Source organism: Nylanderia fulva, unplaced genomic scaffold, assembly GCF_048542155.1.
Source record: "Nylanderia fulva isolate GAGA-0341 unplaced genomic scaffold, ASM4854215v1 Scaffold2, whole genome shotgun sequence".
In the NCBI taxonomy this organism is placed as follows: Eukaryota; Metazoa; Arthropoda; class Insecta; order Hymenoptera; family Formicidae; genus Nylanderia; species Nylanderia fulva.
The window spans coordinates 2,584,007-2,609,581 of NW_028190263.1; the positions used below are offsets into that span (position 1 = coordinate 2,584,007).

The 25,575-nt window shown below is 41.1% G+C and overlaps 1 protein-coding gene across 4 annotated transcripts in view; it reads right to left on the reverse strand.

The window, feature by feature from the left end:
- The window catches only part of LOC114945212 (synaptogenesis protein syg-1), a 281,456-nt gene extending 270,133 nt beyond the window's left edge, over positions 1 to 11,323 (reverse strand). For all 4 annotated transcript variants that reach the window (XR_014924590.1, XM_029321322.2, XM_029321321.2 and 1 more), the window contains exons 1-2: positions 11,072 to 11,323; positions 6,161 to 6,705 (exon numbers count right to left, since the gene is read on the reverse strand). Coding sequence is in view for 3 of the 4 variants with exons in the window: in XM_029321322.2 (XP_029177155.2) it covers positions 6,161 to 6,221 (61 nt within the window). In the remaining variant the exon portion in view is untranslated. The remainder of the gene's footprint in view (positions 1 to 6,160; positions 6,706 to 11,071) is intronic.
- Positions 11,324 to 25,575: the final 14,252 nt, after the last annotated feature.

Here is a 25,575-nt window from a genome sequence, read left to right on the forward strand (position 1 = left end):
TGCATGTGCAGAGAGAGAGTTCTGTATCGAATCGATACAATTAACCCTGCAAACCACAATGGGGTTGCGCGCCGTTGTATTGGCCAACACGACGTTATAATTGCCGCTGCCGCCGCCGCCGTCGTGAACGGAATAGTTTTATTCGTCGTCGAGCGCGCGCCACGCGCCACGGATTTATGATATTTAATCCTGTCATAAACACGCGCGCATTATTCTCACGCATTGTTGAAATTAACCTTTTTATCCCGCGAACGTGATAGACGTTTAATAGATTGGGTTTTACAAGGAATCGCGAGCTCTATATATTCCCGACAAAAGCTGTGAAATGTGCTTTTTTTCGCAAGAGAGAATTTGCGAAACGTCAAAATGTAACTGCATATTGTAAAAAGTGATGAGCTGTTTTACTCGCATCAAAGGCCGTGCGATTTTATTTTTATACGCAAGTTGTTCAAGACAAATATTCATAATATATTATACTATATGTGTAAGAAAATAAAAAAAACGCAGTCGCAAATTGCACTGCTCTAATAGCGCGACGCGTAATCATCAGCGTGTTCTCCGCGACTTGGACGAGGATGCAGTAAAGACTATCGTGTCTCTCGCGAAGCAAGCTCTTTGACGGGTACGCGAAACTTATCTCGGATATTCGAGAGCTTTAATAAGGCACCGACCGTGCTGCGCCAAGTTCCCGAGATGTAAGCGCAACGGTACGGACAACGCCCACGTCTCATCCCCATTTCCGAGCTATATCATTCGAAAGGGCGCGAGATCCCCTGGTCCTGCCACCTTCTCTCACCGCCATCTGCGCTCGATTCGTCTCACGGGCCAGGTAACTCGCACCTGGCGTCGCAAACACATCCGGCGAAATTCATCGAACGAGTCGTACCGGTTCGACTGGTCCTGTGCTTTAATCGAGTCGCCGTGAAAGTGACATTCCTCGCAGCAGCGATTATCTCCCTCTCGTTATTTTCAATTAATACATTAAAATATATACCGTGTGAAATATAAATGTGCATTCGTGGAGGTTGAAGAACGGAAAGCAAAACCAGAAAAGGGAATAATTTTTTATACGTGAATAACTCTCTTTCTCTCGTTCTCTCTCTCTCTCTCTCGACGATCCAATTACTCAAGACGATCGTCGTCCAGGTAAAGCGACGGAACAAATTATTGTTATCGTTACTATCACCGGATCTAATCTACGAGTAGAATTGATCCACCCCCGGGACTTGGCCGTTTTCCCTTCCTTTCCCTCCCTCTACTTATCCGTCCGCAACTATTTATCTAAGTTCTACGCTTTTCTCCGTGCATGCCTGTCGTCTCATTATCGCCCGTATAGCGTGAGGAAAAGTCGCGTAATCGCTTAATGGCCGCTCCTCTAAAACTCATTAGTTTTTTCTTTACCCCGCATTATATAATAGATACTTATATAACAGAATTCAAATAATTAATGCGGAAAATTGCAATCGGTGCGCGCCTTCGCGAAGTAATAATAAGATTAACGCTCACTTAACGTTCACTTTACGAAGTAACGCATTCGATCTCTGTATCTCTTCCTTTCTTTATATTAGAGAGTAGCCTGCTAGTTATTTTAATCAATTAACAAATTATAATGATCTCTTTCTTACGTGGAAAATTTAACAATCGCTATATTTAGGTCGCGTTGAAAATCGTTTTAGCGCGATTTTTGCGTCATCGCGAAAATTCGGCCGACTCTATAATATTAAAGTAAATACGTATTTTATATATTTGATTGTCGAGATATCTGTGACTCGTTGGATGAATACTTGACACGTATTCGCGAATAATCCGAAACGTGACATCTGAGATGTTACGACGGTTATAAACGGCATCGCAATTCGCGAAACATAATAGCGGAATAGAGAGACGGAAAAGAAGGGCGAAAGGGCTTTAAAGATACATCGCGATTTTATACTGTCGTGAAACGCGATGCAGAGTTTCTGTAAATAACAGGACGAGAAATCCTATATTTCTCGCGCGCGAATCAAATTCTATTAACTATTGACGCAGATCCCCGTTATTTGACTTTTAACAAATTATCCATTCGTTTGATTAACGCTATTTTCCAAATTATTTCTTAAATCTCATCACTGTGGATCCGTTTCGATGTAATTTACATGCATGGGCGTCCCCAAGATTTTTTCCAGAAGGGGGCATAATAATTTTTTTGTTTTTTAATTTTTATTCTTTCTTTATTTTCTTAAATTTATTTTTTTATTTTGTTTTATTTTCACTTTTTTATATTAAATAAATAATCCCCCTCACCCCCTCTGTAGTCGCTCAAACGCACATAGATTTTTGCGAGAGCGAAATAGAAGAAGATGATGTTTTTCATGCTTTGACTTTTACCGAAAGAAATTAATAAAATCTCTAAGAAAAGATTAATGACATTTAAATACACGATAAAAAACATTTATAAATGATAATTACATTTATAAATAATTCTCTGATATAAAAAATATCAGAGAAAACAAAATAACATGATTTTATATTAAATCGCCTTGAGAGACACTTTGGAGAAAACCACTAGAAATAATATTGACTTTAGCAAAGGTAAAGTCGCTCGCTCAAAGAACTGTCACTGTTTACTTTTTTCGCCTTATTACGCGACCGATCTAATGTAGCTAACGATAGTATCTCCGACGAGTCATTTCGCCACCGAAGACACCCTCCGGATAGAAAAAGAGAAAGAAACGGACAGCGGACGCGATTCATCGCGCACTAATACGCCGTACTCGTATTTATGAGACGGGAAGTCGCGTGTCCCTTCTGACGCAGGCACAAAAAGCCGACTCGCGTCCGGACACGCGCACGTTGTCAACCTGCTCGCTCCGAGAAGCCCCGTAAGAAGCGTACACGACCCGTATGGTGGCCGTCCACGAAGAGAAATAAAAAGAACGGCAGGAGAGGGGAGGGGGAGGGAGACAGTGGACCCATGGGGACATATGTCGGGGACACGTAATTCGCCGACCACGCCTCGGTGATCGTGCAGCACGCATGCGACACACGCACGCGTGCGGCTTGGATTCGATTACACGGAGGTGATGGCTCTTGGGGTTCCATGCGCGCCACCCTCGTCGAAAAAAAACATAAGAGATCGCGGAGATAATCCATCCCCCTTCGCCCCCTCTTGTACGATGAAAAAAAACCGGTTATGACAAGTTAAGAGCATAAGATCAAAAGCATAGAAGGCATTTGTCCCCCTTGGAATCAGTAAAAAAAATTGAGCGTTTGCTTTCCTTTTGAATAAACACTGGAATTTATTTGTATATTTAATATAGAAAAATAAAAATAATATAGAAAAAATTAGGAAAAAAAATTTAATTATACCCCCTCCTGGAAAAAATCCTGCGGACGCCTGTGATAGAAGCGTCGAATTATATACAGTGATAAAGAGATACTATCAAGTATCAAATAGGATTATGTACTTTGATTCCCTCGCAGAGTCAATTTCTATCATCTTCCGAAAGACAATTTTGAAAGAACATCGCGCAGCATGAAATAATGATGGTGAGTTGTAAATATATACTCTCACGCCATAGAGAAATTATTAAACTAGATAAACTATGTAAAAGCGCAAGAGATTACCGCGTTAAAATTACGAATAATAAGCCGTTTTCGTATTATCGTATTATATCATCGTTAAAGCCATAGATTTAACTATAGACGGAAACGCGGCAGTAATAGTGGCGACCACCATGAATTGATGGCTATTATGCTAAAGTTATTTTCAAAAAATTGGGATCTCGTAAAAAGTTAATGAGCGTCGAGCTACATTATTTGCAGCGTAGGAATAATGGCGCGCATAATTAAATGTGCAAACAGGGAGCGAAACCCTGGAAAATCAATTTAGTGAAAGCATCCACGACTTGTAAATACCATCGATCTCTATGCTTTGCATTGTGCTCTAATAAGACCTATATATTTATGTATATGTATGTGCACTTGTACCTTGTATATTATATCTAATATATGAATAAATATTTTTGAATGACAGATAACTCTAACAACGAAAAAGAAAGCGCTTTGTGTCGAGACACTGATATATACTTTCTCTCTCTCTCTCCCTCTACAAATTATTCGATTCATTATCCTTTAATCAATATTTTTACACTATCATTACTGTTGCCTTATAGAGGACCACGTATTAGAAAGATTTGATGTCATATTATGAGTTTATCATATTTTATGATTTATCAAATCGAGAATAATGAGAATAAAAGATGGAAAACGATTATCTACGGCAAGCATAATGAACACCAATTACAATTGTATAACTGTCCATTTAACAGTGTTGCTTCTGTCATTCGCACAGCCCGCAACCCGCATATAGTACTATCTCGACAACCACGGGGAGCGGAGTCTAAATTTGACCCTACTTAAAAAGAAACGTAATAAGAATTAGGTGTGAACGTATTTTCGGAGTCATAAAATTCTCATCGACGCGCCAAGAAAAATTTCGTCGGAAAAACTAGTCCAAACATACTAAAAAAAAAAAAAAAGATACAATCCCGGAATAAAATTTCCTGCACCAAATAAACGTCACATTCCGTCCTGAGTGCACATCCCCGCAGCCCTTATTTCGTCACCTTATTTCCGCGTTTCTCCCGCGCTTGAAGAGCGATTAAAGAGAGGAGATTCTGCGCGAGATGGGGAGGGAAACTGCGGCGGGAAATACTACCGCGCAATATTGCGCGTAATGCTCCGTGTGTGCGTGTGTCTGTAAAAAACTTGGTTAGTTTAAAAAATAAAACAAAAAGAGAGAACACAGTAGTAACCCTCCTCCTCCCGGGGAGAAAATCGCGCGGCCACTCTGGCGAAATAATATTGTTGTTGCTTTTAGGAAGCAACGTCCTCGCGCGACGATGATTAATGGCCGGCCCGCGACAATGGGTAGACGTCAGCAGATACGCGTGAAACCACGGCGTTACACGGTGAATGTCGGCACGTGTGCGCCATTGTTAGGGAAATAGACTTGAATGGTGTGTTAAACAAATTTCACTCGCGAACGAAATATCCGACATGGATGAAAAGTTGCGTCGTGCAAGATTCTATACCGACGACAAATGTGATTTATCCCGCGGCGATAAGCTCGTACAACGTAATACGGAGAATCCCGGTATTATCATGTATAGGAGATTTTGAGCTTGCGATGAAAAAAGCTTTTACGAGAAATTCACGTAAATTTTAAATATTCAGCGTCTCATGTATTGTTACAGAAAAATATTTAATGACAGCTTCGTAGAATATTTATGAAAAGATGTTTTCGAGTTGTTTTTCAAATAATTATACAATTGCCGATTTATGAGATACTATAATTGTATAAAATCTGAAAAAATATTATATTATGTTTCCGATAGATTAATTTTAAAGAGAGATATTTCTCTCTCAATTAGAAGATTATAATTTTCTTGTCGGCAGAAAGAGTGACTGTGTGTGAAAACTTACGCGAATTACAGAGCACGAGTATTTATATGACAGAGATGCGTGTAATTAAAATTTACATCATCCTCGTGTCGGATTCTGAATTCTACATTATGCTATATATAGAAGTCTATGTGTACATCTCAAAAGTTTAACGAGAGCAAACTCGGTTTCGCTTTTTAGCCATATATTTGTAATCAATGATGCGATATTACTAGAACTAAACTTTTAACAATACAAGTTATACACTTAACTCGCGTAATATAATTTATTTTTACGTACAAATAGTAAATAGCGTTCAACAATTGAACTAATTAGCTTCCGATTTTTACCACCGGGGGGTAGGTAATTTTCTTTCTCGAATTCGCGCTTTACGATTACCGTGTAAGCTGTTATTATTATAACGAGAGATCAACTTGTACGTTCCGCGCGATGCACATTTGAATAAACGGAACGTCGCGTCGCGTCGGTCTAAAGTAGGCGCCTTGAATTTCCGCAAGTGAAAGAAAACGGGCGATCTCTTCTCCAAGAAAGATCTCTCGCGTGCAGAGAGAGAAGTATCGCCCTTAATGGAAACCCGAAGTTTGAAACCAACACCGGGTATACGGGGCTGTAGAGCGGGAAAAACGTAAAGTAAGACATAATTGCGCCATAGTAGGGGAAACGTAGAGTAAGAATAAAAGAAGATATATGAAGGAATGCCGGGCAACGGACTGACCTTGAGCACGGACGACGGTGAGCAGGCCGGCGAGGAGAATGATCGGATGGCACCGCATCATCTTTTTCACCTTCCTTCCCGCCTCGAGGCTATTTCCACCCGGTCGTTCTCCAGCTCGTCTTCGCTTTTCTCGTATCTCGCCGCACGCGTAGACAGGGTCCGCTTTCCCCCTTCGCACGCAACCAAAGAGAGGAAAAAACACCACTGGCTATTACGTTCCCTCTCGTCCTTCTATCTCGGCTTCGACCCGTCCCCCTCCCCGCGCGATATCCGGTCTTCCTCGCGTGCCGATCACTCGATGGTATTTCCTTGGTATCTCTCGCGACTCGATCGACGTTTAACGCCGTCACGAAGGATCCTGCGTTCAGCACTCATATCACTTGCGGTCCGTTCTCTCTCTCTCTCGATCACCGCAAGAGAGAGGTCGAGTCCGGCTGCGGTTAAATTTCTTCGGCGAAAAGTGCTTCTTCGTACGAATCACGGAATCACCTGTTTCACTCGACGTCCGCTCGCGGATCCTCGCAATCCCCGCTCTCGCGTTCGTCCTGGAAATAGAGAGGAGGGACGTTCGACTTTTACCACATTGCTAAAGCCGATAGTAAAGCGCAATGATGACGCTTTATCGCCAAGAGTGGTAGTCCGGGGTCTCGAGCGTCTCGTCGTCTTTCTCAATTCGGTCGGGTCGTCCCATTTCCGCACCTCGAGGAAAACTCGTCCGGATTCGCGCTCGAGCGAGAATCCTTCTCTCTCTCTCTCTCTCGATCACAGCGCGGGATATTAAAGCGGCGAGAACGGAAGCGGAAGGGATCGCCGACGGGGATATCGCCGTGGATATGGACCAGTGGACCAGCAGGGGACAAACCCGATGAAACGAGAGGGAAAACTTGCACGAGAGAGGACCGTCCGTTTCAACTTCCGCGTTCGAGACTCGAGCGATGGGATAAAATAAAGAGTCGACACGGTTATATATATATATATATCCTCTTTTTCTCGCGCCGCTTTGAAACGAGGCGAGAGCTGCTGCATCTATACAACGCGTCTCGGAAAAGAAACGGAGAATGCGCCTGAATACGCCTCTAATGAGCCGCGCGTGAATTCGTTCCCGCGTTCTCTGTCTCCTCTTAAGAGCGCGTTTTATCGCGCGCAAAAAGACACGCGACCACCGGACGGGTTTTACGATCGTCCCCGATGATCGATGAACTCGGGGGCTGCATAAGTGCGGGGGTAGAGCAGATGGTGGCTTTCTGTTTGGAAAACGAGGCGACGCGACTGTCGTTGCGGCCAACCGCGACGCGATCCTCTCGGTCTCGAATAACACTTTTGCGAGGTTTCCGAAAGCTTCACCCGGTCGTAACTTCCTTCGGTAGCCCTGTACTGTCTTCACCGAACCTCGGCGCATTCCTTCTGTCTCTCTCTCTCTCTTTCTCTTCCTTCCTTTTACTATCTCTCTCACCCCGCTTTCAACGGCACTCGACTCTCTGGTTCGCAACGAGACATAATTGAATAAAACCACTAAGTGATTAATTGCCGGAGCCTCCGTGGCGTTCTTCCATACTTGGTCCCCGCCTCAACTTGCTACTCAAGTTTAAAAGATCTCAAGCTCGGACAAGTTTAAAGGATCTACGAGAACGAAGCGGCCCTTCTTCCACCTGACCGATAATTTCCATCTCCCGCATCTTCGCAGCGAGTTCTTTTCTACAGCACCACTGCACATGTTTTTTCACGATATTTTTTTCAGGGAGAAAGTAATTATTATTATTGTGGAAAAAAATGAATAAATAAAAATGCAGTAGTAATGCGTGCAAATTACGCGCGCAGATAAATTATGAATTCTTGACAGATTTTTCAGAAAATGCTCATTGTAAAAAAAGCGTCAGTTTCATATTTTGGGAAACTGGATATTGCTATAAAAAATTTATCATAAAGTACTAACTCGCTTTAGTAGATAAATTACAGTTTTGTGTACTCATTGTCAGAGACGAATCAATCGATATAAAGGTTCGCGATGGAACATTATCCTCGAAACCGTATCATTTTTATACGAATTACCATCTTTCTTTCCGTAAAAAGAATTCCAACGACATTATCTCGACATTGCCTCTCTATTCTACTTCACTTCGATTATTTGTTGAACTATAAAAGTCGCATTATCATGTGAACCATCAAGAATTTTGCAGACATTATATTTATCGATTTATGAAGACATATAAACCAACGGAAATAAAATTGCAAGTATTAGAATTTATACCGCGAGTGCCGTCTTTTTTTCACTATTGCATGCCTCGCTCTAAATTCAATAAACTATGAAAAATATGATAACGAATGACACGGGATTTTCACAAACTTTTACTTTCTCACTGAACATTTCATCGGCAAACATCTGGTCGCATTCTGTGCTCAGCAAGATCCCGGTTTACTCTATTACGGATGTTATGGTTTCTCGCGCGTTCAAACATTCAATACATCACTCCAAGACGGGTTATAACATTACCTCCTGATGTATTTTCCCTGTATAGTTGATCACAACGTAAAAGCATCATAAGTAGAACGTGTTTAAAAATATTCAAGTGGAGATAAGTCAAATGCACGGTATTAAGAGATGACTGTGTCTCGACACAAATCATTAGTATCGTTAATGGAGTATCTCAAGTATCGTATCGATAAAATTTGCAACATCATGATATCAGTTTTCTCGATACACCGTGCATAAGTCGTTTCCTTTCCTTTTTTTCTTTTTTTTATTCGGTAAAAAGTCCGGGCGGAGTGGTTCCGCTTTAATCGTGATGTATGGTCCAACTTACGCTATTAAATCGAATTTACTTATACGTCTTCTCGCGTTTTAGGCCGGGAGAGAGAGAAAGAGAGAGAGTTTTACTAGTTTAAAACTTGCGCCGACCGTATATAGGTATGGGGGATGCGTATCCGCGCTGGAAAGTAGGATCGGATGAATTTATCGGTTTTTCACGAAAGTTAAAAGTCTTGGCGGGGCCGATAAGCAATTTCATTGACCTTGCGGCGAGATAGTCGCGCACTTTTTCGTTTCTTTTTTTTCGTTTCCATTACGCGATAATAATTGACGTTTCCGCCGGAAGCTCGAATAAACGTCCCTCTCTCAGCGCCACTCGTTTTTTTCTCTCGACTTAAAAAAAACCAGCTCAAAACTCTCGCCAATTCATCGGTTTTCATCTCTCGCGTGTTCCGCCTCTCGAAACTGGATATAGCTCCGCTTTTAACGGCCGGAGCAATTTTCGTCGCGGAAGCGAGAAAGAAGAAGTCGCTATTTAATAACATTTCGTTACGGCGAGGAAATATTTCGCGTCTCCTGCTGTATCCACGTCACGTTTCCAGCGCCGATTCAACGGCGAAAGAGAGAGAGAGAGAGAGAGAGAGAGAGCCTGCGGGAGTGCTCGACGAAAAATCGTTAACTACCCGTTTTCACAGCTAGGAGCCCGAGTTACCGCAACGAATCGAATTTGCTAATAGGGCTCCGGCTTCTCGAAGCCTTAGGGGAATCGATTCGACGCGTGGCAGGCAGGCGGTTAGGATAGGTGTCCAGCTGTATCCTGGTGGACACCGAAGGGTACTATGGAATGTGAGACTGTCGCGCGTTAATAGAAAACGCTCGTTAAAACGCGCTCATCAGTCCTCGCATATGCAGGATTCGCGTCGGCGATTAACTCGAACGTAGGGGAAGTCCATATAGAAGAAGAAACGAGCGTTCGACGCTAACGAGAGCCAAAAAGAGTCGGTAAACGGGGCCTATTTTGAAATATGTACATATGAAAAAATGTTCGTACACATTTTCGTTTATCTTTCGGAATATTGCGCCGCGAATTTTGTGTACGCCGGAAAAATCTGGTGACAGGCGCAGCCACGCTCGTGAAACGGTTATAAACGGTATGTATTCGGAAACGCGCGCGGGGTTGGATTAATTGAACGAATATTAAATGTCGCCTGCGTAATTACCGCGGAAATCGCAAAAAGGTCGCTTTAAACGCGAAACGCGAGAAACAAAATTAATAGAAATAAAGCACCAAAAACGCAAGCCCCGCGCGAATTTAGGTCAACGGAACATTCTAGTGCGGTTTATTAAAAAAACTAGTTGAAAAAAAAAATCGTTTTTCATGAAATGAAATTGATATAATCGTAATTGGAAAAATAAATTGAGAAGTTCTCAGCCTTCAACTCGTGTCTCGAAAAAAATGATCGTCTCCGCGTGAACCTAGAATTCATCGCGACGCGATGCGGAAGAATTACTGGTCCATCACGAAGAAGAAAATGAAGAAATCTCGTCGACATCGAACGGTTCTGATCCGACTGCTCGTTAAGGGACTCGGCGGATCGTCACGAGGCTACTACGTGCTTCATCTATCATTCAGCCAGTTGTACCGTGTTTACTTAGCAAAAACACCTGTCGACACCAGCCGACGGCTCTCCCGACGATGTTGCATCGACACCGATCGTTTTGCCGATGAGAACTACGGGGAATCCGGCCGGATCATCCGCCCGATGCCGGATTCCAATCACCGATGAACGGCCGACCGATAAAAAGCCGCGGAACTCGTTAAGCTACCACCGCTCGAACGCGGCGGATTGACGTCGAATGAGAATCAAGAGATGCGAGAGTCCTTTAGTTAGAAAAGCCCCGCGATGCACCGAGAGTCACGTCACATTATCGACCTCTCGTGATTTGCAAAAACGACGAAGAGAAAAAAAGGGTCCAGAGAGAAAAAGAAGAAAAAAAGAGAGCGGAACAATCGAGAGAAGAGAATCGCAGCGCGGATTCATCGTCGTTGACAAGAGACGTCGTTTTCCCTCCCTTTCCTTTAAGGGATGGTCCGCGGTCTCGGCAAGGTAAAGAAAGACATCTCGTGACCCCGGGACACTTGGCGCTTTAAAATCGACATCGACCTCTCTCCTCGTAAATCCTGGAAGCCGGAGACTCCAGATCTCTTTTTCGGAGCAATCGTCCAACAGCAATCCCGGATGACGAAGGGAGCGGCACGGAATTTCGTCGTTGCAATTTCGCGCGGTCGCTCGCACCCTCGTACGTTTCTTTCGCCCGCGAAGAGTTCGGAATGGAATTCGAACCGTGTATTCGAACGCGCGCGCGCGATATATACACGGCACGCACGAGATACGCGTACGCTCGCCACGATCGCGGGCTCGGCACTGGCGCGCGGTGGCGCCCGGACTTTTAGTTCGTGGCGCTACCGAGCAGCGTCGCGACGCCCCGCTCCCTTTCTCTCTCTCTTTCATCCCTCTCCCCACCATGGGAGCGGCGACGTCCGCCCGGTTGCGCCAGGGCGGACGTCCCTTCCGCGCGCGAACATCCAGCCGATACCCTCCTCGTCGACGATGCCCGCCCGCGATGGGAAACCCCGGCGCACATGCTGTCAATCAAAAGAACGCGAGATAACATCCGCGGATAAAGGCTGTCAGTCCTGCTATCTGTACTTTAGATAATGAAATCCCTAACTTCATTTTCTACGGAGCGAAAATGCGCAATTATTCCGGCGGACGTCGATCGACGTGTATATAAGCGGCATACATAATAAAGATTTTCAATTGTGTGTTCGCCTTTTTTTATCCTCTTAAAACTTACTTTTTTTCCTTTCTTTTTGAAAATGTATAACGCAAAAATCAATGTTTATTATTTTAACTGTTGTAAATGTAGTCTATATTTAGTTGACACATTATTTGATTGTGACATGTGTTTATACGTATGTAGAAATATCTGTATTTTTATTATAATTTTATTGTCCCTCACTTAGATTTTGTATCTTGGATATTTTGTCAGAGATCTTTCGACTGACTCTACTTTTGCATAAAAATGTATTACTTTTTCCTTTCCTCCTTAAATTACTTATTGCTATAATATATGAAAATGTAATATAAAAATTGTGTAATACGTGAAACTTTGATAAAACTCACGAAAAGTTTAATTCAATTTTTCGCATATTATAAGATACCGTCAATCGCGTTGGAGCGTTTCACGTACGCGAATACTGTGTCACGTAAAAAAATTATAATCTGCTTGAAATTCCACTACACCGCCCCACCGAATATACGCTACACGAGATCCATTTAAATTACGCAAAGCAGGAGAATCTCGTAATCTCGGTGTCCAAGACTAGTCCTGCTCCCGGTCTCCTAATTAGTCTAATCGCTCTATGAAATAACACATACGTACGACCATATCTAAACGACCCCGCTGAGGATCCTAGAGTATATATATATATAGGTATATGATATTTTTCTGGCAAAGTAGGTTAAGAGAATATACGTTGTAAAAATTGTAAAAACCAATCAATACAGTCTCGTAAGAGTGAATAAAAAGAAGAGAAAAAATTCTACACAGGCTATTATGTTACCATATCGATGGCGTACATTTAGCGGAAGAGCCGCGTACTCTCTCTCTCTCTCTCTCTTTGAATAAAAGGAAGCGAAAAGGGGGGTCACCGAGAGATATGCGTAAAAAAAGATGAAAATGAAGAAACACGATACTGTTTCGCGCGCAACGATCGCCACGCGCTTTATACCAACTGCGTTGCTATGGTAAAGAGAAGCTTATAGGATTTCTCTCGTTTCTATCACTGGTTTACTATAGTTTTCACTGAGGCGGTAAGCAGCTCTTTTCCCGGTGCGCGGCTCTTACCGAGAGCTGAGATGGAGCTTTTCAAGAACGTCTTGTGTCGAACGTCTCGGCGAACCATGGAAATAACGGGTAAGAGAGGAGACAAAGGAAGAGGAAGAAAAAGGAAATAACGGAGAAGAGGAGGGTGGATGGGGAGGAAAAAGAATCGCGAGAATGGAGAACGCGTACACGTCAATGTCGGTAACGTACGATCGAAGGTATTTCCGCACAATTGGTCGTGATAACGCTCGCAGAGCGGTAACTTAGTTGTCGTCGCTATCTAACGATTTCCAGCGAGATATCGCGGAAAGATAGGGAAGATCGCGTTCGGAAATCTTTGCCGTCCGCTTACTCCTACATGACGTTCGTCGAACGCGTAACTATATATCTCCTTGATGCTTGAGAGAGAGAGAGAGAGAGCAGCGAAAACTGCTCATTAATTATATAGAGATAATTAGCGTGTATCGCATCTTTCGATTACATGTAAGATCCATTTTCCTTATCATCCCTCTCTCTCTTTCTTACTCTTCATAAGAATTCGTTTAGCTTGTATTATACGATAATGAACGATTCACGATTTAATTAGCGCTGCTAAAAGAAGGTGAACGAATAAACGCGTGATATTTATCAGAATAAAATCAAAATCGCGTTAAAGCGACACAACAAGTGTATCTCGGCAAATATCGTAAAGTACAAGTGGTTAAGCGCGCATAGAGATTGCGAGGAGATTCGCGTAACGCCTCGACGCGTACATCTTGGCGGATTAAATTTCGCGGAAAATGCCCCACGAGAGCGACGAAAAAACACATTGAGCGCAAATGTCTTGTAAGAGTCTTATAAGAGCTGTACTTTACATGACACATTTCGCATTTCGCGATCCTTTCGCGCACCGGATCGCGCACGGTGAAGTGGAGAAGGCGAATAGAACTTCCTGTATACCGTAAGGACTGTAATGGCAAAACGAGCGAAAGTAATGCCGGAACTAAAGCTACAATGAGTTGGAGCAAAAGCCGCGTAACTGCAACAGCAAACTGCATTCGGGGCGACATTGTAACAATTGAGATGCGCATTTCTACTACGACGTGATAGGTATTTACCTTGGCTTCTTCGGGGGAGGAATGGATTAATTCATCTCTCCCCCACAAGCGAGCCAGGAATAATATTTAAATTAATGATCATATTTCTCTTCCCCTTCCTATATATACGCAAAATCAAATAATACGAATTAAATGTCACCACCGGATTTAATCCCATCGTGATTTAATGAGCGTGTTTTCGTTCTCGATTGTGAAAAGGAGCGTGCGTCATGTACATGTACACCTAATTAATAATTTGCCGCAAATATAAGTGAAATAATTAATCACGTTCTCTCTCGAGAGTGACGGAAGTACCGTGTATTGTGTAGTGAAAGCACGAGGTCAAGTGAACAAGCGACAAGCGTAATATGCTCGATAATTGCATCGTTTCGCGCAAAATGGCGAATGTATAGAATAAAAATAAAAATTAAATTCCGCCATATGTACAACGCATTGTGCGAAACGAATGACTTCACAATCGTTTAAAGAGCAGAATAACTCGTAGAATTGCATAAACGTATACTATATACCTACAAATGTATAAATATATGAAATGAATCAGTGCCGGACGGTCGCCTGGAGGAGCCCCGATTCCAATAATTAAATATATAAGTCGCAAGAAATTACGAGCGTATCGGAGGGGAAAATATGAATGGATTCGAGTCAAAACAAATTACGAGCAATTCGGTCCATATTTTTCCCGGAACAATCCCTCGCGCGTCTCGCGCGACATATTATTAATTAGCCATTAATCGGCAAATTCCTGGATAGAGCGAAAACGTCCGATTGAATGTTTTCGGGAATACGACGAGGGATATATCGCGATATACGTGGAATGCGGCGGGAACTGAGGGTTGCCGATACGCGCAGCGAGAGAGGGTGGAAAAGGGGATAAACGCACGACGAGAGAGCGCACGCAAGCGCTCCAGCTGCACGCAATAAACGTGCATTAAGCCACGCACATGTGGTCCCAAACCATCGGGATTATGGCGAGAGCTAATTAACTCCCTCAAACGATCTCTCTCTCTCTCTCTCTCTCCCATCATCATCTCTTTCGTTGTCCTCTGTCTAACTAAACATTGTTTTGACAAGCTGACTGATGGCGCAGCAACAGAACAGATTCTCTCCTACTCATATTTTCATCATTCATCGAGAAACAAAATATATATGGGAGGGAGATATACGTCAACAGAAAATATTATCAGCGACGGAAGAATTTCGAGCGAAAGATATTTTTTTGTAGCGGTCAACACACGCACAGAGCCAAACAGCGAGAAATTCCGGTCGCGTGTTATTCGAAGGGTGAAATATCCAAAGAGTGCGAGCATTTTTTTCACGCGGTGCGGCACAATGCGTGCGTGCGCGATAATCGCTCGTGGGCGACTAAACGAATTGCTATTTGGCAGCCAATTGGAATCTCGGAACATCGAATCGCCAGGTCGCATTGTTGCAGCATGATGTCGTCTCGTGAATATTCCCTCGCGTTCTCCGTCTATCTACCTTGTCTCTCTCTCTCTCTCTCTCTCTCTCTATGCACCCAGCAGCCACCACGGTTCGGACAGCAAGCGCGAGTAAACGCGAAGCTCGGCTGTTTGCCCTGGCACGGCGCTCGATTAATTTCTCGGGCAAAGCCTGCGGACTCGAAGGACATTGGCACCGATTGTTTTCGGCTTTGTCGTAGCACAGCGCTGAGTAAACGTGTCCGGCAGAAACCCTAGTCCGTTTCCTAATTAAACCAGCCCCGGTGAGACAATCGCGGCGAGATTCGAAAACGGAGATTGGCGGACGGGTCCCGACACGCAAATGATCGCGTTCGCCGTTTACCACTTTGACGTATTTGCTAAACGATAACGGTGGATTTTGTGCGTCAAAGCGAGCGTGCACCGTATATATGCACATGCACTCGACTACGCGATTTAACTTCGAGATCCGGCGCGATAACTCGAGTTTAAAGCGACAGAAGTAATCGGACGTTTGTTACATTCCCGCTCTTTCCGCGTATACCCGAAGTAAAAGCAATGTATCGCGACAAAGGAGGTACAAACACACAATGGCCGTATTTAATCATCCTCCTCGTCATCTTTATCGAGACACTTCGAGAGACGTACACATTTTCCACCGTTTTTCTAGCGACGGAAGAATTTTCGTGAGAAATTCTTGATTCGATTAGAGATAGAGAAATCTCCCAGATACGTATATATACGTCCTTTGTTATCGTCGCTGGAACATCGTGGAACGAGATGAACGGATCCTTGGATCCGTATCGATATCCGGCGCGAGGATTTCATCACGCGCGTCCATCTATTCGTTCCTTTTCGATCCCGGCGAAACAGGGTCGAAACGAACGATGGCGCAATGAAAGACGAGAAAACGATGAAAAGTGGACAGTTGACGAGGATTCCTTTTCAACCGATAGCCTGCTACACGTCCGGATGACGCGTGAAAGCGCCGACGAAAATCGTCACGTTCCGTTCCTCGCCCCTTTTCACCACCCCGTCTTTCCCGATTTCTTTTCTTCTCCTCCCCCTCTACCTCCCTCTTTTGTCACTTCATTCAGTACACGGTAAAGACATTCGCTGTCGTCGTCAGCCCTTCCGACGACGCGCGCGAAACGTCGGACAACAGCATAATAGACCGCCAACACGGGGATGATCGCGCCCTTTGACGACAGTCCGGGCTGTCAATGGAGGAATATACGCATTTAGACATCTGACATACATAGATTCGATGCGCCTCGTGCTGCCGCGTTTCACGGTCGACCACCATTTCCATTCTCCGCAACCGCGCCGCGGCACCACGTGCGCCAAACTCGTCGTGTAATATGCATCAAAATGGAATCTAATACTGTGCGATGCGAAAAGCTCGGAATCTTTCTCCTGCACATTTTAACGCGATCGAAATATATGCGAAATACTTAATATTTATACACGTCTGAGAAAAATTGTGCTTACAACTGGAAAAGAGAGACGATTTATCGCGCGAAAATAAATCCAAAATGTGGAATAACGTTTTTTACTTTGTCGGTTTTGATGTACTCAAAATTGGAAAATCTTTTTCTTCTTTTTCTCTTTCGATAATGAAACTTGATAGAAGAGAATTTTATTTTACAATTTTATTCTCGACTTATATTTTCGCAAGGAAAATCGGCGTCTTTCGGACACAACCTGTGCGCGTAATCGAGACTGCGTAAAGAGCCACGAAAAATTCCGCGCTTGTGAAAATAATGAAAAGTCGAGAAAGTTAGACACTGAAAAAACGACAATCGCGTGTCGAGAGGGATTAACACAGGTCCAGCCGCACAATTGTTTTTTACACGCGACTGCGGTACAATAGGGACACTCTTAACCCACAAATGCGCTCGTTACGACACACTCGACATGCCATTGCGGATAAAAATATCCATGATTTTTTTTCATTGAGCATCGAGCGAGCACCCGCTCATTCTCGGTTCTTATCGACGTATCATTCGCCGAATAGAGGAATTGCCGTTATTTCATTCGCTCTTGTTTTTATTATACGAACACTCTCACACACGCGCATACTGTCTCTTGATAGCAAAAACGCATACAATCACTCAGTTATTCGTATTGTAATCTACACTCGCGCAAAAATTTCGAAATAATATCTCTCTCTCTCTCTCTCTCTCTCTCTCTCTCTCCTCTCTCTTTCTCTCTATTTCTATTTAATCACATATATTCTGTACAATACTCAGCGCGCTAATAATGCTTCATTTAAAGCTCATTCTTAATTAAGTTGTCGACGTTATATATTCGATACTTAATTATTCCCAAAGCAAACGATAATGAAAAATGTAACCATGGAGAATATAACTATATAGAAAATATAAAATTAAAACTTTCGAGATAAAGTTTGCAAATTTGAAGGAAAGCTGGAAGATCAAGATGCGATAATTATTAATCAGCGAGCAATTTGCGGTATTTTCCGAAACGATGAGCGCTCGTTAAAGAGTCAATCGGTTGATTATCGATGTATCAACAGTGGCATTGTTCGAGAGCGAAAAGATGACCAAGAGAGAGAAAGAGAGAGAGAGAGAGAGTTGTTGAAATATTTGATTATTTATTCGCATTATACGCGTTCACGCGCGTAACCCAGGTACACGTGTGTTCGTGTTTACTGTCCGGCTCAATATTTGACGATAGGGATTGTCCGAAACGATGTCCATTAAAACCGGAAGTTTGCAGCCGAGGTAACGCTCAGCTTTTTCAATCGTTGTATAGATAATGGTATTTACATAGTTATATACATATATACATTTTTTATATTGCGTATGATCGCAATATAAAAATATCACAAGTTAAAGCTGCATTTTCAAATTAACAGTTAATTTAAAACTCTATATAATTAAATACCACATTTATATAATGTTACAAAAAAATTGTAATAGAATAGTAGTTACACATTACACCTTAGAAAAACATTTGATATAAAATTTATAGGAATAAAAATTCGAAAAACGGAAAATCTTCTAAACTCTGGTATATATTGTATATGTATTTTATATTTCTTGTTGCGAATTAATTAATTCATCAACGGACAGACTTTATGTGATTGTTATTATGTAAAAATGTACATTTTACACACGCGCAAAAGATTTGTGTATATATTTTTCTAAATAAAATATACACTAAAAAAACCAATTATTTTTTCAACAGCAGCTGGGAGTTAAAATTAAAATAAAAGTTTTATTTCTGCGGATTTTTGCTGTTTTTCAGCTCAACAAATTTGAAATTGTTCGTAAATATTTTCGCTATGTAAAATTACACTACAAGAGAGTCGACCAATTGCAACATCCGTGCACGTAAAATTTTACCAATTAATTCTTTAACGCTTTTTTTCATCACGACAAATCCTATAATATGTTTATACAACATTTTTGAAAAACTCTGCACAAGTATTGTCGCTTTATTTCGCGCAAGCGTGAGTCTAAACTGGATGCTCGATATGACGCGATGGCGAGTTTGGGTTTTTTATTTACCAACTTTTAACGAGATTGAATTACCATTTTTATTAATCGATCGATAGTACTTATACAAGGTATTCGCGGTCATTCACAGAGATACAATATTGATTGAGAGAGCAACTCTCTGATCTCTTATTTAAGTATCAACCGTCTCGATTTTCCGTCATTCTTTTAATTTTTTCTTTAAATTTAATACCTGAATCATCAATGTTTTAAGTCTAGCCTAATTTTAAAATGACAACCTGACTCGTTAAATCTTTGTATGCTTTCGCGGTCAGAGTAAAAATATCACTCTGCTTCCCATTAAGGAAACGCCCTGTCCTAATTAGTCTCCGATATTCCATCGACATTCCAGATCATTAAGTCAGGAAGTGAAACTTAAATCTCAAGTCCCTCCATCGTTAAAAAACGTAATGAATTAACGGCAACTTGAGTCATCTTTCTTTGGAGAAAGGTTATTCGGAATTACAAGCATGTAATCATTATTAAATATACAAAGTTCCCAAACATACGGAATGAATTCTAATAACTTTTCGTAATGTATATGCTCATCGTTTTATTGGAGATAACCGATTAAAGACAAGTCAAATAAACGAAATTTAATTACTCAATCGATCGAGTCGAATCGATCACATAGTAAAGATTAGCGCCAATCTTTCTGATCAATCAAAGTATTATGTCCGCCTACGATATATATATATATACACACGAGATTTAATAATTCACAAACGACTGTTATATAATCCGTGCATATTCGAGTGCATAAATGTTTGAATGAAAAGTGGTAATAATACAAATCTGCAAAATTGAATATCGCGATCGATAAAAGCGCGAGAGCGTCCGTTCGATTCGCCGAGGCGTACCACGCCCAATCTCTCGCGAAGAATGCACACATATAACAACTATTACAAAATAAATCCGCGTCCGCCGGAGAATATCGCTCTTTGATGCTTGCAAAAAAAAAAAACCGAATTGCCGGAACCGTCCGGGCGATTCCTACACCGCGCCGCTTCGCGCGAGTGCGACAAAGGACGAATCGCATGGCACAATGATTTTTACAAAAAATCATTCGCCGACACACCAGGAGCGGTTCAAATTTCTATCCAGTGCAGTGATCCGACGCGCGAAATAGGCAGAAAAACGGGATAACGAACAAATACGCTCCGCTATTCTCTCTACAGCTCGCCGCGGCGCGTTACCGTTCCGGGGTGGCGTTTAGGCCACTGGACAACGGTAAATGTCCGAAATTGAGCCATCCCGATCAATTCGGACGTTCACTCTACCAAACTGTCGTTCGCGATCCAGTGCGTAATAAAAGACTTTACGAAATTATTTACAGAAACTTATCTACACTACTTTGCGGATTATCCTGATGTCGAGGTAAAGATTGTCAAGAATTAGATAAAAATGCAGTAATTTGCATATTTTAAACTTATTGTTAGAGTGTGATACATTATTGTTAGAATATTTCATTCTCCATTTTATAGCATTCTATGTAATATGCAATGTCAAAGTTTTACCGAACATGCAGTTGGGCGACAGTTGAAGTGCACAACAAATAAATAATGCAGCAGACCCGTCGCGCATACATTCTACATTTTACCAAAGAGCAAAGCAGGTCGAATTTCTCTATTCATTAAAATGTTGTAATTATCCATTAAAATGTAGAGCACTTAGGTCAAGTTGCAAACTGAATAAATTGGTTTCTTCGAGGATGCGAAGGTAGAATGAAGCGAGGGCGCGTTACGATATTAAGGTAGAAGGACACGTAGCTTCTTGCGAAGCGAAATTACTACAGCGCGTTTCGATTCGTTGCCTTACCAAGCACGATGATTTCCCGCGGGACGAATTAATTATTAAGTAATTAATAAATTGAACGACGACTTCTGACCTGTCCGTCCCGAAACAAGAAGGCTCGGCATTGTCCTACATTTTGTATGACATCGGGATATTCAAAGCGACGTGTGACACTATATATCTGTCCAACCGTGTCAAACTGCGACCTCTAATCGGTTGAAATTAGCGAACGTTCAAACTTTCTAAAATCGAATCTTACACATAGATATATAGGAACGATGATACTAAGATCTCATAATTGTACGATATTTAACGCGCAGACGTCCAAGAAAATCTATGTACGCAGAGATCATATCCTCTTTTCGCGCTTTACGTGACTTTAATGCAAGGAGCTTTAAAGCCGATAAAAGGACGCACATATTTTGCTTCGCTCAGGTGACAGTGAATACAGAGCGTAACGAGATAAAGCGCAAAGTAAATAGGTGAAGAGCGAGAGCGCAAAGAGGCCGAGAGAGAAGGAAAGGTAGGTTGAGAGAAATTTGCAGCCGGGAACCTCGCGACCCATATCCCTAGTCGGTCGATCATTCGTGACGCGTCGGGCTTTTCCGATGCATCATGGGGAAAATACAGTCACTGCGAAATCACGCGCCTCTACACGAAAAGCTTATATCGGGGCGCGATTTATCACTCGTTTAACGCACGTGTCATCGAGCGGTCTCGCTCGGCAAGAGATCCGACCTCTTTCGACCGAATCAGGACCGGTCCTCCTCTCAAACACGTGTCAAAATAACCATACAGCGAGCGAATAACTTGCATGTGCTTGAAACACCCATTTGCGGATATATTTTTTATGTTTGTCGATCCGATAACACGCACCCAACACATACGCGCGTACATTGCGCAATTGTGGAAACGGCGCACCGTTATGCCAATTCAAACAATGCTATGGGTAAACAGTGATATAATTTACCTATCGACAAATATATACAGATACATATGTACCGGAATCCGATACTTTTTCCAGCGAATTGAAATTATGTTCCACCGTCGAAATACATATACATCTAATTTTCAGCGTAACGAGATTAGTTTACATTCGAGATTAGTTCGTTTACATTTGAAATTAGTTTCTTTCTCTTTTCGTTTTTTTTTTCTTGTATGCAATATTCTTCCACGAAAGACCGCATATATAATGATACCGTATATAATCAATATAATCAACATACTATGTATAATGATAATGATAAATTGCACGAGACAAGCTCCAACAATTTGTTGGAAAATAATGAAAATATAATTTTAAAATTTGTTCATCTACATATATATTTTTCAGCAAAACGCTATTTAAGAGTACGCGACGCCATTTGTTATGAATAACAAATTAAGTCTATGAGTCAGCATGACGTCCATCCGTTTCACAATTCGGTGGGTTAACGAGCAAGCTTGTTAAAAATGGAGCTGTCTCATCGCCGGTGCCAGCTCGTCGATCGTGGAGGAACGTCGACGTTTTAAACTGTTCCATTCGCGTTTACATATAATCTGCGCGCACAGATTTACGTTGCACCCTGGCAGTAGAGAGAAGCGGTAGCTCTAACATTGATTATGATCGGTTTACGTGTTAAAATGTATTTGCATAAAAGTCTCTTTTCATTGGCAAGTTTTTAATGTCATTAAAATGCGCTTTGCATATTAACTCTTCGACAACAAAGTACGCGCAGGTCTCCATCGTTTCTCTTGAGCGACGCGCAGCGGAGCCTGAAAATTGCGCTTGATGCTTAACGAGAGCTTTAACCGGATGTTTTTCTTGAAGAAAATTACACATAAAACGCGTCCGAATAAAGCGCGGTACCGACATTACATTTTTCACGACACACAACATCCGTATGCATACATATATACGTATATACATATATATTACACATACCCGTTGCTCGTGAGATATTATCGCTACGCTTGTCTCGTTATACACAATTGTTTTGCCGTTTACAGAAATCCGGCGGTGTAAGTGAATTACATCCGCCTGTGATATATAAGGTGTGTCTCGCTAATTCTCGCACCCGTTGCACCGCGAACGAGCGCTATGCGCGCATAATTCGTTTACACCCCGACCCATCGTAAAACAGAGTGCAATAAAATGTTATATGTATCGCGGAGTCCGATAAAAAAAAAGCCAGACTGCTACTGGAAAACAATATTATTCCGCGTTTTTTTTTTTTTTTTTTTTTTTTTGCCGATCGTTGAATTGAAGAAGCGCGAAATACGAAAGAAGGGCGAGAAAGAAAGAGGGAAAGAGAGCAGGCGAGAGAATGCTGGTGTGCCACCCTCCTTAGGCATTTTCAATTACGCGAAATTACCTCGGGATATTAATAATGCCGGCTGATATTTACGCTGTTGGCGCCACCGCCACCGTCGCCACCGCCGTGTTACTGCTCTGCGGTACCGCCGTAAATAAAGTAGTACGCCGGCACGGGCAAATAAAGCTTATTAGGCGGTCGCGTGCGCTGGAAATATGCGTACCACACCGGGGCACACGCGGGACTGTGTGTACAGGATGGTATGAAATCATGGCGTTCCAATCGAAAAAGCTACGAAAGCTATCTCAGCTGCAACATGCACCCGAGAGCAACTTTTTTTCGAAGACAAAAAACAGATTTTTATATCCAACTGTTTTTACAATTATAACTCAGTTATTCTCGCCTCAATTTACGTCATTGATTCTGTCACGTATATTCAACATTATGACGTTCTCGCAAAAGAGCGGATGAAAAATTTGACGATAATTTTCGTAATGGTTCGAAAAATTGCAAATTGGAGGATCATTGGAATATGCGATGTTTTGCTTATATCGATCGCGTTTGGCAAAAGATCCCTTCCTGTGGTCTTGAAAATTGCAGTACCAAAAGTGTTGTTTGATATTATCAGGCTTGGTGAATAAACGACGTGACCCGACGTAAATAATAGCTTTCAAAGCTGCGATTACTTATACATGCTGTAATGTATACAAGTCCACGACGTGCATGTATATGTGAAATAAGTAATTCGATTTTTTTTTCTCACAGTTTCACGTTACCAAGCCTATTACGTTCAAAGGAGAAATTTATTCATTTACGCGCTCGCGCAATTCTCCTATACGTCTTCGAATTTCGTATTGAAATTTTGAACGCTCAAATCTCAATCTGATTTTAATTAGCGTCTCTCCGTTGCTGTATATATGTAAAACCAGAGCGGGCTACCTATAATTCCGGCCTCAACTTCTCATTCATTTGCCAATTTTCCCAGCAATACGGACATAAGACACCGATTTGTGTGCGATATTCCGAAGGTGTTCAGCAAAATCTCTCATGCGGTCTTACGCGTTAATTGCTTTGCTTTGATTGCGCGCAGCCGCCGAAATTCAACGGATTTCGCAAATTAACAATCTTCGAGCCCCGCGCAGTCTCCAAGTTAAATCCTACTGCTCTAGATTCGGCACAATTAACGCACTAGCTTGTATAAATATTACATTTAGAACGAGAATACCAGATGGGTCTAAAGCGAGTAACCTCTTCAGGAACGAATTTATTAATGTCGAAACAAATTATTTTATCTATTCTTCAGTTATATTTATTCAAAATATACTCCTAATTATTAAATAAAATTGAAAAAATTAAAAAATATTTTTTAAATCTGAGAAAAATAACATACACATCCGTGAAAGGATTTTATACACTAAAATTAAATGTACGCATATGTATGTAATATTTCTGAAGAAATTGAAGCTTTTTATCAAACTAATGTCGATATAAGATTTTTGATTAATTGATATAAGTAACAATAAAATTAGTTGGTAATAATTTTTACAAAAATACCGTAATACACTGCAAATTTTAAACGTGCGATATAAATATATGAACTTGTGTATATATACATTTGTAATAATTGAGTATAAATAATATAGATAATAAAAATGAATTATTAATAAATTGATTAAAGAACTAGAGTTATCGTGAATTTTTGCACACAGTCGTACATTTTATATATTATACGCACATATCAAGATAATATAATTAGAAAGTATAATTTAAAATTTACAAAGATTATATATAAACGTTTATATATAACTTGTATCGAAACACACATTCGAACATGTGTATGTAAAAGCAACTATTTCTAAGGAGATGTACAAAAACAGTTAAGATAGCGATGCATATTTCAGCTACTAAATTTGACTGAATTATTCATAAATTCATAACTGAAAATACGTTAAATCAAACATATGGATATATGTATATATTCCTTCTGTATTCCATACATAAACGCGAATATACGATATAGTTCAATGATACAATATATTATTCTTTGTTATTTTAGCGTAACTCGTTTTTGGTAAAAATAGATTATGTACATTTGGGAGTATTTTAATTATATATTTTACAGTATATATATATATATATATATATATATATATATATATATACACTATATTTAAAGTTGTATACAAGAAAGATCACATATACCGCATTTTGCAGAAAAATAATCTGATTTCAAAAAGTAATTACTTTCGATGCATATAAATGTTTACACATATGTTTTTATGTGTGTTACACGTGTCGTTTTTAATATATTCGCGATCAAATATGACTCGGCATTTCCAATATTGTATTTTAATCATGACGTGTGTGTACAGACTAAAAATATATTTCATATAACATTAAATTATATAATTCAAGTATTTGTTCGATCTAACACTTGAAAGCTGCTTTAACGGAAGAAACAAAAAAAAATTGTTTTGTTAAATATATTTATTAAAGATTCGATTAAGCGAATTAATGATCAAGAAGAAGCCGTATTCGTCTCGTCAACTGCGGAGCAGTCATTTTCTACATCGTAATCCAATTAAGGCGGTAAGGTCTATTTATTCAAAATTTAATCGCGAGAGGAGTTA